Here is a 15,712-nt window from a genome sequence, read left to right on the forward strand (position 1 = left end):
AGAGGCCTGTAATTGACATCATAGGTAGACCTCACACACACACACACACACACACACACACACACACACACACACACACACACACACACACACACACACACACACACACACACACACAGTGAGGGAGTGAGACAGTCCTGGTGTTGTGGAGTATGTAATGTTTTCTGTTTGGGTTCAATGGGTTCACACTGAGGGTTCAGCTGAATTGAATCTCTTTTCCAGCAGGAGGAGCTCGCAAGAGAAACAGCTCTTTCTTTTTTTTCATTCTGTAGTATTCAGTAATATTTATAAATGTCTGCTGTGAGAGCATTGCAACGAGCACACGATTAATAGCTTATTTTGTGCAGCTTTATGGTGAACAAAAAGACAAAATGGGCGTTTTTYTTTAGTTGTAAGGATGCAAAAAGACTTCCCACTGAGAGGAAATCTTCCACAGCTCACAGCCGGTTTTCTGATTCACTCAGCTTTTCAGCCTGTAAAACATCTGATTCCTCCAAACAGGCTATTTATTCGCTGTGGTKCTCCAGCACATGGTAACACACAATGAACCAAAAATCTTTTGTTCTGCTCCCTGATTAATCTGTCCTGAACAGATGATGGATCAATTGTACCTGATCAGAGTGGATCCACGTGAGCTGATGAACACAAAATGGTAAATGTACCTTAAATTAAGACTATCGAAGACCATTCACGCTCTCTCTCATGCGTAAGGGACAGATTCGAGTTACCTCTGAACCTTAACATGCATGATTTTGGTTGGTAGGAGGAAACGCCTGCACGAATAGGACCTAGGAAGAACCCAGCCAGGTTGTGACCCCCTTGCTGTGAAGTGATGGCTCTAACCCTGTCCCCCCTGTGTGCATTGCCCCGTTCACCCCWCAGATTGTTTAAATCATAGACCGAGTGTTCACCGTCTTCTTCTGTTGTTGGGAACTGAAAGCAGCGGGACCTGGTTTACGGAAGCCGCCAGTAATTTTTGGAACCAGCGTTGAGATGTGGGGATTCAAACCAGCTGCCSTCACACAATCATGGCCACATGAGCTTTCTTTTATACGTGAAATACCTAATTATGGTTAAACTTTAAAAAAGTATTTGAACAAGCAAGGTACTGCAGTATATGAGTCAACAAGAGTCAACCTGAAAAAGTACATATTTGAGGTGTTTTTTTTGTTTCTAATTACGGTAACGTCCTGCTTGTTAACATGAAGGGGATGGGACTTCARACTTGTTCCTTGTGTTGCCAGATGTACAATGATTATCATATTTATACGGTAGATTTAGGGTCTACACAATAAATGATCAATAGTTTTTAGAAAGCTCAAATATATTCTCACATTTCCATGTACCAAATAAGCCCTTATTCACGTGAACAACTGTATACGTCTAACAAGCCAGACCACGTTCTTCCAGGGGCGCCTCTACCAACACCTCCGCACTGTGCGGCTCAATCGTTATGTTTATCAGCAAATATGTATTGGAAGACTTCATTCTTAATGAAAAAACGTTCTCTAAACTTTACCTTTAGTTGATCGGAAACACAAGTGAACATGTCCGTGCAGCTAAAAATTCACGAACTCAGTGCTTATTATTTTTTCTTTCTGGCGTTGTTTACTCAAATACAGAATTTCATATTTAAAAATACATAAAAGTTGGTTTAGAATCAAATAAATGTGTGTCTGACATCTAGTGGACGTTGTTAGAAATAAAAATAAACCGTATTGCATTCCTGGGACTTTGGCGAAATCACCAAATCATTCATTTGGAATAAATACAGGTATTACTGTGAAACGTAATTCCCTTTGCACATGTAAACGTATCATAATTTCTGCACTTTATAGCAAAACACTCATGTAAATTTATTGTCATTTTATTTTTTTTACACCGCACCATGTTCTGCTCAATGTATAAAACTTGCTTACTTGTCATGTTCAGTATGACAAGTACAGTAACGTACATCTATTCTTACTAAATCATTGGTGTATTAAACAATATTCATGAAATTTTGGTTATTTTCATGTTTACTTATTGAAATTTTATTAATTTACTAATAGATCCTGTGATGGACCTGAGACCTGTCCACTGACCACCACAGATTGTCTGCAGCTCCCAGTGAATGTGCACAGAAAAGCAGGTAAGGAAAATGGATAGATGGATATTAATCCCCTATAAAACACTTCATTCTTTGAGCACAAACTGTTGCTGAACCTAGACCTGACCAGCTGCAGCAACCCCAGATCATAGACCTTAGTTCAATCCAGGTGGTGACTTTTCTTTCAGCCAAGCAGTGTACAGGATGTCCCCTTTAAAATGGAGTTCAATGGGAAGGTGTCAAAAATGTCACATTCAAGGCAGTGCAAAGTTTTCAAATTCAATAAATAAATATTTTCAATACTCATGATTACAATATTGACCAAAATAAATGTGATTAATATCTTCTCTGTACTTGAGCAGTCCCATGAAAAGCTGTTTAGATGTCAGTCCCATTAGATTTAAAACCAGTGGCTCCTTCATAAAACAGTTCCAGTAAAATGGCACACAGACCAGTTCGTCTTTATGCACTCTTTAATCGTTCATAAATTTACAGATGAAGCTGGCTACATCCTGCACAGACCTAACACACAGTTTTGGCTCTGTTGCTGGCTTCATGGCACAAAGGCACATCAGAGGTGGGCTAGCTTTGACCTCACTTTTGCTGCCTCAGTTTGTTCAAAAATCCAACAGAGGCAGCCAGAAGGCGCGTGAAAGACCCACCTATTTCTGCAAAGATCCATCAAACAGCTATCTGCAACAGGTAAGATATTTTTCTGAATGTATTTGAAGGACTCCCACTTCAAAATGCCCATCATGCCCCTTTTTTAAACCAGGCAATTAAGCTTTCTATTGAATGAAACATAGGAAACAGTAAAACAGACTCAAACAGACTCAGGAGTTAATTTTTTTTCTCCTTTTTTTGTTTATTAAACTTTCATTACACTTGAGTAAAAACACTGGAGTTGGCAACTGCAACTCTTCTCATAGCAGCAAGGTATGTGAATGAAATCAGGTTATTCTGCCAAGCAATAAATAATCTGTTTCTTTGGATGATGTCAATGTTAAAAAGAAAAAAACAAAACAAAAAACAATAAAAGCTGCAGCATTAATATAGATTTTACACAAACACTTACACATGTTTGTGTTTCATATTGCCTATATGTATAAAAATACAACAGTAGTATGTGAAAGTAGACGTAAAGTGAGATATTGAGATTTTGAAAAGAGTCCGTCATTGTCACTAAAAACTGATCTTAGTGTCTTAATACCAACAGGTGTGTGTGTGTGTGTGTGTGTGTGTGTGTGTGTGTGTGTGTGTGTGTGTGTGTGTGTGTGTGTAGGGGGTGGGGGGGCATGGATTACAGGCATGTCGGTAAAAAGACTACAAAAGTCACAGTACAATAAAAAATAGATATATGTATAACTATGTGGTGGAACGTGGCACACAGTTGTGCCAGCTGTTCCACTGATCCAAACAATCCTTTTAAAAAACAAGAAAYGAGGTCTTTAGCACCCCAAGGAGCTTCAGACTTTTTTAGCAGCTTTTTTTTTTCTTTCTTTCTTCCAAACCAGAACATATTGCAGTATTGCAGTGTTTCTCACATACACATTCAATAAAGAGTTCACTGGTACCGCTGAAGTTTATGAAGAAGTTTGACACTGAAATGCTGAATGATTTTGCCTCTGTTGGATTTGGACCAAAGACAAGATGATGATCTTAGCTGGCTTTAAGAGTTTGAACTCTGACGCATGGGGCTGTTGAAACTTTCTGCTCTCATTTACAATAAATTCTTTAAAAAAAAATTTTTTTTTCCCAATTAAAATGCTGCTTTATAAGCACTGAGTTTTAAGCTGTGGAGCTGATGATGTTCACGCTCTCACATCTTCAGTGGTGGGCATGGTTCAGCTAATACTGGAACAAATTTAAAAACCAGCAGACCATTTAGCTTCCAGTAAAGTAAAGTCCACTGACTATCAAGCTAATGGCAACAGGTTTGGGTAAGTACCACCAGTCCTCACCGGGAAGGAGAGACATACGTGTGACGCAGACAGACTGACAGTCGTCTTAGCAGTTAGCGATTAGCTGCTAGTGCTAGCTTCCGCACATTTTTACTTGTTTAGCTGTTTGGGGTTAGCTTCCTCTAATTCTTTTACATATTTAGCAAAACCATATTTTTAGTTAGCAGATTATAAGTTAGCAAAGCTATTTTTTTTTGGTTAGCTGTGCCCACCACTGCACGTCTGATATGTGAAACTGTGGAACTCAGGGACTGGTTTTTACTTTTTTTCTTGTCATGAAAACAACTAAATAAGCCATGACAAGAAAATATATTTAGACATTATTTAACTACCCATTTAAGTTTTATTATGGCCTGGGGGCTTACTTATTCCAGCAGATGAACTACACTAGAACTACAAAAATATTCCTTTAGAAAGACTTTTGTTGTTGTTTAAAAAAATAAAAATTAAACCTCCAAACACAYAGAACCCTTGTGCAAGTAAAGCATAAAAAATTACTTTGATAGGAAAAACACTGTCAAACTGTACCTGTAAAAATAAAACATTTTATATTTCATTTACATATTACGCTTCTCTAAAAAGAGCTAAATATATCATCTATACATTTGTAGTAAGAGTTTAAAACCAAAAAAGTATCAGAGAATATAAGGCATTCTATTTACAAAAAGTGCTGTGATTACCATAACAAAAATATAGCAACTTGCCAACATTATTTTCTTTTTTTCCATAAAACCCATCAAACCTTCACAAGATACAGGCAGCACACATCGAGAAATGTTTCTAAACATTCAACAATACGTTTCACACAACTGAGGAAAAAATATTGTCTCCATTCAAATCCCGGCAGTTCGGGAAGGAAAACCGATGACCGAGTTCTTCGTTCCTTCAAAGTATCGGAGCACAGAGACAGGATGGATATCTGAGGTAAATGAGAATACTAAACAACAATAACACTATTGAACAATTAAATCTGTCTGGATTACAGAYGAAATGAGGATGAACGCTTTTCCATTTATCCCCGTTTTTCTTAATATCAGATACGGAAGAAGATAAAAGACAAGCRCCTCATACAAGGACAAAAGAACCCTATTCTATCCTGTTCTTACCTCATGTTAGAGGATTGAATAATGACTATCTGTATGGCATCAGACACCATTTCCTCCATCGCTAAAACCTGCCTCAATCAAATATTCTGATGATTGTTGACACGAGGAGCAACAGTTTTCCCTAAAGAGACAATTAATTCTTCCACATATTAAGTGCATCGTGTTTGCAGGACACCCTCACACTCATCAGGTTCTTTTCTCCACTTTTCAACCTATATATTTGACAGAAGTAGATCCAGTGCTGGTCAGGGGCCAGTGCTTATCTTACGACCAGTTCTTTGCATTTTGGCTGAGCCACCGCCCCTTCAGACTGGACATGAAAATCTTGCATCCTTTGCAGGGTTTTGGTGAGGTTTTCCGGTGTGTTTGAGCATGCATTTCAACTCTTTTAGTTGATTTAGTTTGTAACATCTTGTTTGAATGCAATGTTTTATTTTGTTTCTATTAGGCCTGAGGTATTTTCTGCTCAGGGTTAGTTTTGACGTGTATCCAGTGTGCATCTAATTAGAACCACGTCACGGCCCTCTGAATCTTATTGGAATCAAACATGAGGTGCTTAATAAATCCCACCCTTATTCTGAGAATTCAAAGCTTATCTGGCCACAACATGTTGCCAGTGCTCCGAGTAAGTTACTGCAGCACGGCTGCTGTGCATGTCACTCTCGCTGCGACCAATAGGATTGCATCAGTGTCACTGCGCAGCTGCAGAGACCAATCCACTTTCTCCCTGCACAAATGAATACCACACCATGCTCCTTGTTCTCGTCACGCTCAGGTCTGCTGGATGAGCGAGGAAGAAGGGAGGATGTGGTTGAAGTTCGTTCACCTGCATCCTCTCATGCTGCTCTCATAAGATCCAACAACTTCTCATTTACATACAGGAGAATCTACAGGTCTTGACACGGGGTTGCAGTAGCTTGGTGTCCAGTGAGGCAATCTCTTAATCTCAAGGCTGCTGGTTCGAGCCCAAACTGTGTTTGTCGTAAAACAATCGCCAAATCTTTCGTGCAAGTTCGTTCAATTTGGTGACCCCTTAAAGAAGGGAGCAGCCAAAAGAAAACCAACRACTACAGAGTTTGACCGGGTCATGGTGTGGCAAGATTTTCGAGCTCATAGCTGCATTTTGACACGGTTTGAGAAAGTCGTGCCAGGCCTGGGACCCGAAAGAGATTCAACTGTTCAACTCACGTGTCAATGCTGCTGGTTACAGAGCAAAGTGAAGGCTCAGGAGAACTTGGGGATGAAGAAAAGAGCTGGGAACACCTATCAGACTACTAAGGTTGTAGCAGCATTATGAATTCCTTCAAAGGAAGGAGGTTTTCAACATTTGTTGCAATCCAATCACATTGCAACAAGTCATGAAGAGCAGAGTTAGGTTGTCGTCTAGTGTAAAGTGGACTTTACCTGCTCAGATCTGCTTAAGGCCTCGAGTGAGTTAAGTGCATCAGAGGGATTCTAAAACAGCATATGGATATTAAACCAGATGACAAGATGACATCACTCCTTTGAAAATCAAACTCCTTCAAAAAGTTCAACGCTGAACTGACACCATGCCAGCACTGGTTTCATGTCTGTCATAATCGGTGACTTTGGTCGGAGAACACAGCTGATTATAGCATAAGGTTGAAATGTAGACGAAAACAAGCTAAGATGGGTAGAAAAGAAATAAATTTGAGCTATTTCAAGCGATATTTTGGAGCAGAAATGGAGTTTAAAAGCTTCACATACATTCCAGTTGTTTCTCCTCCCTGTTTGCTGGCTAGCAAATGCTAATTAAAGATTAAACATGGAATTAAGAAGCACGTGTAGCTCCCATAGCTTCAGAAACAAACACAGCTCAATGATTTTTAACTTTCGTGTGGTACTCCACAATGAGAAGGGGTTCAAACCAGATGTTGGGCTGTAACCTTTTTGACAGAAACAACAGACCTGCTGGTGTCCTGCTTGTTGCTTACTGTCACTGAACGGACGTGTGTGGCATGGCTGTGTGTGTCTGCGTACCACACGGCTAATTGACACGCTTCAGGATACACGATTTTCCATTAACATTAAATTAAGGAACAGTAACATTCATTCCTGGTATGATTATTGTTACTGAAGGACATCTACATTTCTAGTTTTAAATAATTTGAAAAATTTTGACGTTTCTATTTATGTTGCCAGTTGAAATCATTAGGTTAATATGGTAATGTGTGCTGTACGATTAGGGATGTCTGGGTTTCTCTCCTGGAGCTGTTGCCTCTACCTGACCACAGATGAGTGGTAGAAGATGGAGAGACTTAAAAACGTGATGCAAAAACGTGGAAAAGTAGAAGGGTACATTTTTCTGGGTACATAAGTGCCAATGTATGTTTAGGACAAATTAAAGAGTCCTGGAAAGATTGCACCACGTTAGACAACACATGAAACAAGATTTGAGGCAGAAACATCCACAGAAGCTCTATTATCAGGTCTTAATGTTTGAAATGAAACAACCTGCAGAGTTCAGGGGGATCAAGTAAAACTGAAGCTGTTTGAAGGCAAACATCAAATATTAGTTTGGTTTAGATTAGGTCTCATCGTGACATATAAATCATATTTGTAAGTCCGCTATAAAGGAGTTCTAGTAAGAGCGTGTTAAGTTTTCACTTTAAAGTGTTGGATCTGAGCTGTGTGAAATATTTTAAATGTCTCAATAATACTCTTTTTATTCTTGTAAAAATGTCTTAAAAATATAATGTATATTTATTTTTAGGCACTTAAAACATCATGTTGTACAGGGTTGTTGAGTTTTCTGCTTTGTTTTCATCTCTAAGTTTCATTTATAGTCTGTCACTGACAATCTAGTTTTCCATTTCATATTTTCCTTCATTCTTGAAGGGGTCAGTGCGGGGCTTGACCTGCGGTTGAAAAAAAAAAAGTAAGATAAATGCTCATGAAATAGGAACGTAACTATGCTCCAAACTTGCAGAAATAACAAATTAGGCATATAGGACTCGCTCTCAGGAGCGTCTAATTTAAATAAATCTAATGTTTTTAAATGAGAGTAAAAACACAGTTGAAACCATTTGTTTACACATCCTATAATAAGAAAAAAACCATTTTTTTTCTCATTGACATTAAATCTGACTAAAGCTTTCCCGTTTTAGGTCATTTTAGAATTAAAAATATATATATTTCCTAAATGCCCAAATAATAAAAATAAATTTGGATTATTTTCTTTAAAGTTACACTGTACTAAAGAGGCAGCATTATATTGTGGGGTTGTTTTGCTGCAGGAGGGACTGGTACACTTCACAAAATAGATGACATCATGAGGAAAAAAGATGATGTCAAGATATTGAAGCAACATCTTGACCTCAAATAGATCTTCCAGAAAATGACACTAAACATGCTGTCAAATAAGTTACAAAGTGGTTTAAGGACAACAAAGTCAATGTTTTGGCGTGGCCATCACAAAACCCTGATCTCAATTTCATAGAAAATTTATGGGCGGCCTACAAACATGATTGAGTTCTGTCAGGAGGAACGGGACTAAATTCCAGCAAACTATTGTGAGAACCTTTTATAAGGAAACTCAAAACCTTTGACCCGAGTCATACAGTTTGAACACATTGCTGCTAAATACTAAGAAAATCATGGAAACATGACTTTGAAGAAAGTAATTAAAAACGATCTAAAAAAAATTAGCTTTCTCAATCAACAATTCAACAAATAGTAATGTATGTGACCTAAAACAACTGTTTACACTGATTTAATCCCATACAATAAAAAGAAATGGTTGTTTCTGTTTATACTGCATATGTAAACATCTGGTTTGAGCTGTATTTTGCTTTAAGTTTGATTTACTGTCTTTCCAGGGATAATACGGCCTTCAATGAGTAATGTCGAGTTAAAGGTTGACGCAGAGGTCACTGATAAAGAATATATTTTTGGCGAACTCAAAAACTCTAGAAAAACATGGATAACTGACACACATCTGGAAGTTTAAGCCAAAACTAAACAATTGTTGCCAACTCCTAAGTTAGGAGAATAGCTAATGTCTGTCCTAAAAATAGCTAAAAGTTGCTAAATGACATCATCACCTAATCTGCTTAATTGTCTGTCCATAGACTGTAGGACAGAGAAATAACATCGTGAGGGAAACAAAAAAGAACTACAAAAAAAAAACTTTTCTGTCGATTGTTTTTGTTTTTTTAATACTAATAGTAATTTTTATTTAAAAGTGCCTCTCTAGACACTCAAGGACACTATCCAGCTAAAACAGTGTCACAATTTCAACCTTCGTCCTTTATCTGGACAGAAGAAAGTGAACTCGCTCCCCACCCTCCCCCAAAAAAGTTATTTTAGTGCAGGGATTTATTTTAGAGTAAAACAAAAACATACATTTTTATCCTGCCCCAACCAGAAGCCAGCAGCAGCGTTGTACTGTGTGTGATTTATTAACTGTCTGGTTGCGGCAGGATGAACATCTCCTGCGCTGACAGCAGCCGGGAGGGATGCTGCATTAGGACAGGACCGCCTGAGGGTGCTTTGGGCCAGGGAAGGGCCCACAGCAGCACACACCCCTTGTTGGAAAGAACAATTTTACATCCATCTTCAAAAGTTTCCAATAACACCAGTAAGAGTTGCTATTTTTGTCTCTATTTTTAATTTCTAAAAACGAGTCACCAGAGGGGTCTGAAAACTCACTAAATAACGCAAGGAAGTTGCTAAGTTGGCAACAAGGAACAGGTGTTTCCTACGTTTTTCCTGTTAATTCTCATTGCTGTATGTTCAAATGTTTTCATATATGTTTAGGTATAATTAGTAATTTGAAGCCTACGAAAGGCCTCGTGACAAGATTGTGTATCGAGGGTTCAGCCCTAAATCTCTAGTGTGCAGCCTCTAGTTCCAAAAAAATTGGGCCAGAAAATGGGATATTTTGGTTTCACTGTTGCACAATGGAAGCAGACGGTGGTGTATTGTCCATTTTCATTTACAGTTTATGAGCTAAATCAGACTCGGAGTGGAGGATAACTATCAAAAAGTTAATCAAAACACATTTCAAGGTTCTCATTATTGGGAAATTAATGAAATGTGACCCTATAATACTGTTCCTTGCTCTCATTCAGTACCTTCACAATACTAATGTGAAAAAATAAGCGTAATACTTGAAAAGACCAACACACTGGTTTAAACCTATTTTCAACTTAAAACATGAAATAGTCTTTGTAACCATTTTTTTCACAGTTTTTGCCAATTTCAAAGTGGATGTTTATTTCATTAAATAAACTATTATAACTCACCATACGAAGGAAAGAAACTGAAACAATCAAATTGTTTGGAAACTGGTTGGGTTTTGCTAATGTAGCTGTGGACGTGGTCATTACAGCAACAACACATCCCTGTAATGACGCACCTGATGAGGCCAAGCTATTTTATATTTTTAGACTTGAAAATGAAAAGGTGCTACAGCAGTCTTATTCACATGGCCACTCTCATGGGTATTATTAAGCTGTGATTTTTGTTATACTGCAGTTTTGAACTGAAATCATTAAAGTACAGCACAAGAAACACATCGTCTCAGCCCCAGCATGTGGCTGAATCTTATTTCTCGTTGATAATAAAGAGAAATTGTAAAATCTGTAAATATGCAAAGTTATTCCTGTCTTCAGAGCAAATCAGAATAGATATATAAAATGATTAAAAAACAGTATGAAAATAGGACTTTAGAGGAGTATATACACATAGAGATGCAGTAAGTAAGAGAACTGTTTTCCTGGAATAGTGGTGGCAAAGATTTGCCTGTTTGTCTATTTAAAACCATTCAAAATGTTAAACTAGGATCTGACTAGACTGTGATTGTTGGAAAATATCCAATCAAATAGACCAAGTTTCAGTAAAAATCTTACTGAATTCTAGGTGCATCGTGTTGTGTTCATGTCCAGTCATCTTATAATAAATGAACAGACTTGCTAACTAACACCTTGTAATATTTATTACTGACGCTTTGTTTGGATTTATACCTGCTGTTGTGGGTTGCAGGCTCAGTGTGGGTCTAAATCTTTAAGACCGTACATACTGGATCACTGAAAGGCTTGATGGAAGCGAGGCAGTGTGGTGGGTGTGCTCAGGTTGGATATGAAGGAAGAAGGAAGTCCTTGAAGCAGATTCTCTGCAGCCTCTGGCCCTGTGGGTGCCTGCGGAGACAGCTGGACAAGAGGTGCGGGCTCCTCGGGGGGAGGGAAGGCGATGCCCTGCCCCTCGCCACCTCCTAACTGGTTGTATGGAGGCCCATTGAGTGGCAGGAAGTTAAACAGCTGAGAGAAGTCCATAAGAGAGGAAGATGAGGCCACAGAGTCAGCTGCTGTGGAGATTTTGGCGAGGGATGTCTCCTCACTTGCGTCCTCCAGCAAACCTACTTGAGGCACCAGCTCAAGTTTGGAGGAGGACAGCTGGGGTTCTTGGGCAGCCGAGGATGAGGATGGTATACTGCTCTGCAGCTCCATCAGGTAGGTCTCCAGTTCTCCCTTTAGGTTCTGTTCCCTCTCATGGGAGGGGATGGTGTATGAGGTAAAGTTGGAGCCCAGTGGGTACTTWAGAGAAAACGGGTAGGTGGGAGTGGAGAAGGGCTGTGTGTCCAAACCAGGGACTGTATACATGTTGAGCTGGTGGGACCTCGGTGTCAGTGTTCCTGGGAGCTCACCTTTGATGCTCCCAGATGTCAAATTGTAGACAACAGGCTCCAGCGAATCAGCTGGCTCAGTTTTTACCCTCAGCAGCTCCCTGGTGTGGCTCTTTTTCATGTGACGTGTCAGGTGGTCCTTCCTACCGAAGCGCTGGGCGCAGTACTGACAAAGAAAGTCTTTGCGTCCAGTGTGCACCACCATGTGGCGCCGCACATCTTTCCGGGTGTAAAATCGTCGCTCGCAGTGCTCACAGCGATGCTTTTTTTCTTTGGTACCACCAGACGACTTGCCTGCGTGCGTTTTGAGGTGTTCCAGAAGAACGCCGGTGCTGGGAAACGGCTGCAGGCACACCTGGCAGGTGAGGTCTCCACTGTTGGCAGCGTGGAGGGCCAGGTGGCGCTTGAAGCCAAGCTTGGTGTTGTAACTCTTGCCACACTCTTGACAGGTGAACGCCTCCTTGTGGGGGTCGTGGGTGTGCAGGTGATTTTTTAAGTGATCCTTGCGGTGAAACATTTTCTCACAGTATGGACACTTGTGGGTTTTTTCTGGTGAGTGGGTTGCCGTATGCCTTGGAACACAGATACATTCAATGAGCACGTAGAAATACAGCAATAATATTTGAATTAGGAATGTTTCATAAATAATACCAAAACTACTATTCATCAGCATCACTACACAGCTCTACCAAGTGAAAAGAAAAGACACAGCAGCCTGCGTGTCTGTACCGTAGCAGCTTGTATTTGGAGACGAAGGCCTTGGTGCAGTCAAGGTGGGAGCAGCGGTACGGTCTTTCCCCCGTGTGAGAGTATGAGTGCACCTTCAACTTCTCCAGACTGTTGAACGCTTTTTGACACTCTTGGCAGGGGAAATTCTTCTTGGGTTTTCCTTCTGCTTTCCTGCGCCTCCCCAAAGGTGGTGCAAACTTAGCTTTCTCCAGGATGTGGTCACGATGGCCCTCGGTTCCTGTGGCCATGGCACCCTAAAGCAGACCAGCTACATCGACAAAGGCACAGATCCCAACTAGCACTGATGTGACTATTCTGTCCAGCTGTATGTTCTCAACACTGCCTGGACTCAGGGGCCTGAGAGAGAACAAGAAAGAAAGGAAGGAGAATTATTCACTATAATGAGACAGTGTCACGTCTTACACTTAGATGCTTACAGATGCAATCAATCAATTAATCAAATTTTATTTCTATAGCACAATTTTAAAAGCAATTATTTAAATAAAGTGCCTTAAAAATTTAGCATATACCGAAAATGCAGGTGAACTTCAATCTAATTAAAAGACCACATAAAACAAACGAGTTTAGGACAAACTAGAGAACTCTGAATTCCGATTTTACTCAAACTTTTTGTAGAGTTAAATGTTAAAGCTAAACCAAAGAAAAAAAACTGTAACTAAGAACTATTTTAGTAAAATTGTAGAAAAATTAACAGCTAAATTAAAACTAAAAGCATAAATTAGCAAAACTGTTGCCAAAAGCCTAAAACTGAGGCTAAAAGCTAAATTGATCACAACTGCAGATAAAATTACCAAATGTAACAAAAAGCTACAACTAGCAAAGTGTTGCTAAGAGCTGAAATGAGCAAAACAGCAGCTAAAAGCTAAGATTGACAAAACAGCTACAACTTGAGCAAATTTGTAGATAAAAGCAAATAAAAAGGAAATCAACTTAAAAGCTGAAGTAGCCTTTTACAAAGCTAGTTTTAAAGGTTTTTAATTTTTACACCGTGTTTCCTGAATCCAAGGTTCAACAATCCCTTTCAAATCCCCGAAGTAAACTTTCCAGGAAGGCTGAGAAATATTATTTCTCAATAGTTAGAACTCTTTTTTTAAATGTGGAAACCACCACCTCTGCCTGCTACTCTGTAAGTGCTGCCCTGGTCCTCCATTAAAGAATCGATAATAACAGCCCCACAATATCCAGAGCCTTCAGCATCTCAGGATGAATATTGTCCACTTCTGGCACCCTGCCACTTGAGATATTTTTAAGTACCTTAGCAAGCTCTGCCATAGTAATAGACTCATTTTCCCTTGAGTCTTCAGAGTCTGCCCCCTCAARGATGGACATGGTGRCCTGATTAAGGAGATCCTCAAAGTCCTCCTTCAATCACCTGGCATTATCCTCAGTCTGAGTCAGCAGTTCCCCATTTAACCCCAATACAGCCTGGAATGGTTTGTCAGAACCCATTCGATGCTAACAAGAATTCATAGCCTCTCCTATTTCCTCCCATACCCATGTTTTTGCATCTGCAACCAGAGAAGTTGTAGTCCTTCTGGCCACCTTGAACCTGTCAAGTGTTTTAGGAGTCCTCTGGGACATCAAAGGACTAAAAGCCTCCATTTTCAGGTTGATGGCCTTCATCATTATTGGTATTCACCATAGAGACTTTCAGTTGTTGCTGCAACAAGCACCAATAACCTCAGTCCACAGCCCTTAAAAGCCACATCTGCAATAGAGGCCCTGAACATGTCCCATTTGGATTTCATATCTTGGACCTTTTCTGGGAAATGTGAAGGATCTTCCATGTGGTATGAGTTGAAGATCTCAGGGACAGGGTGCTCTGTTAGATTTTCCCAGTCAACCATTACTATTTGTTTGGATTTACCAGGTCTGTCCAGCAGGCTCTCCTGACACTGGATTCAACTAACCACAAGGTGGTGATCAGTAGACAGCTTCACCAGAGTCTGAAACACAAGGGTGCAGGTCTGATGACACAATCGAATCTCTTTTGGTCTATTTGGCCCAAGGTGGCCTGGTAACATGTAAACTTGTGAACTATCTTATGCTTGAACATGGTGTTCGTTATGGGCCATCCTTGTCTAACACAGGAGTCCAATGACAGAACACCGCTCCACTTCAGACCAAGGAGGCTGTTCCTACCAATTACTTCCTTTAAGATAACTTCATCATCACAAACATGGGCATTGAAGTCGCCTAGGAAAACAAAAGAATCCCCAGATTGCACTTCTACAAATCAGATAACAGAACAAAAATATGGCAGACAGAGCAGGACACAGAAATACTAAAACTCTGTGGAAAACTTACTTTGTTTTAGCCATTTTTGAGTTGGCAAATGCTGATTAACCATCAGCTTAAATGGTTTAAATTGATCACTTGAAAGCCATTTATAAAACTTGAATGGAGTCAACACTGTCTGCCTTGTAGAAAAATATCTTATGAACCACAGGACCATCCATCCACCTATCCATTTTACCAGCGTTTTCTTTCCAAGTTGGAGCTCCATTCCTCTTGGAGCCGGTATCTATAGCTCCAGCTGTGCAAGAGGCGGGGTACACAACCATTCACTCGCTCACCTCCACTTAGGAGCAACTTAGAGTTACTAATTAACCTGACATGCATGTTTTTGGTCTATGGGAGGAAAATGGAGTACCTGGACTAACCTAACATGCAAACTCCACACAGAAATGCAGGCAGGTGATCATGTGACCTTGTTGACAACTCTAATCACTGACTCCTAAAGACATTCTTTTTCACATGGATGTTTCATTGTATTTGACTTTCTTTATAAGTTTTGTTGGAACTGTTGTAAAGATGGCTGTATTTTCTGACAGCCTTGGCAAGCTACTCCTCGGCAAAGCATTGAAGCAAATGAGACCAGTGTAATTGAGCAATTTAACAGCATAGACACACCCACAAAGTTCTGACCAATCACACTGGCACATGCATTGTGAGAACAAAATTCTGCTAGGAGCTTGTGCACAGAACTGAGGGGGTGCGAGAACAAAAAGACAGCATATTTACCATATACAACTCCAACAATGAGAACAGTTTAACAACTAAATCTTTATTCTGTTCTGCTGACTCAGCTATAATCTTGATTCCAACCCATGGATTTGTGTTATTTCCACCTGGCTTTAACAAAAACATAACAATAAAT

At 39.8% G+C, this 15,712-nt stretch overlaps 2 protein-coding genes across 2 annotated transcripts in view; one reads left to right on the forward strand and one right to left on the reverse strand.

Moving 5' to 3' along the window:
- chchd7 (coiled-coil-helix-coiled-coil-helix domain containing 7) overlaps nucleotides 1-15,712 on the forward strand; it is a gene marked incomplete at its 3' end in the record, with an annotated part of 24,321 nt that overhangs the window by 3,864 nt on the left and 4,745 nt on the right. The window contains 1 exon segment of the mRNA XM_014023790.1: nucleotides 2,052-2,131. Within this exon segment, the coding sequence (XP_013879244.1) occupies nucleotides 2,114-2,131 (18 nt within the window).
- plag1 (pleiomorphic adenoma gene 1) overlaps nucleotides 4,582-15,712 on the reverse strand; it is a 13,492-nt gene continuing 2,361 nt past the window's right edge. The window contains exons 2-3 of the mRNA XM_014023788.1: nucleotides 12,532-12,888; nucleotides 4,582-12,374 (exon numbers count right to left, since the gene is read on the reverse strand). Coding sequence (XP_013879242.1) covers nucleotides 11,204-12,374; nucleotides 12,532-12,779 — 1,419 coding nt within the window. The 5' untranslated portion in view covers nucleotides 12,780-12,888 and the 3' untranslated portion in view covers nucleotides 4,582-11,203. The remainder of the gene's footprint in view (nucleotides 12,375-12,531; nucleotides 12,889-15,712) is intronic.

This window comes from Austrofundulus limnaeus, unplaced genomic scaffold (assembly GCF_001266775.1).
Source record: "Austrofundulus limnaeus strain Quisiro unplaced genomic scaffold, Austrofundulus_limnaeus-1.0 Scaffold390, whole genome shotgun sequence".
NCBI lineage: Eukaryota > Metazoa > Chordata > Actinopteri > Cyprinodontiformes > Rivulidae > Austrofundulus > Austrofundulus limnaeus.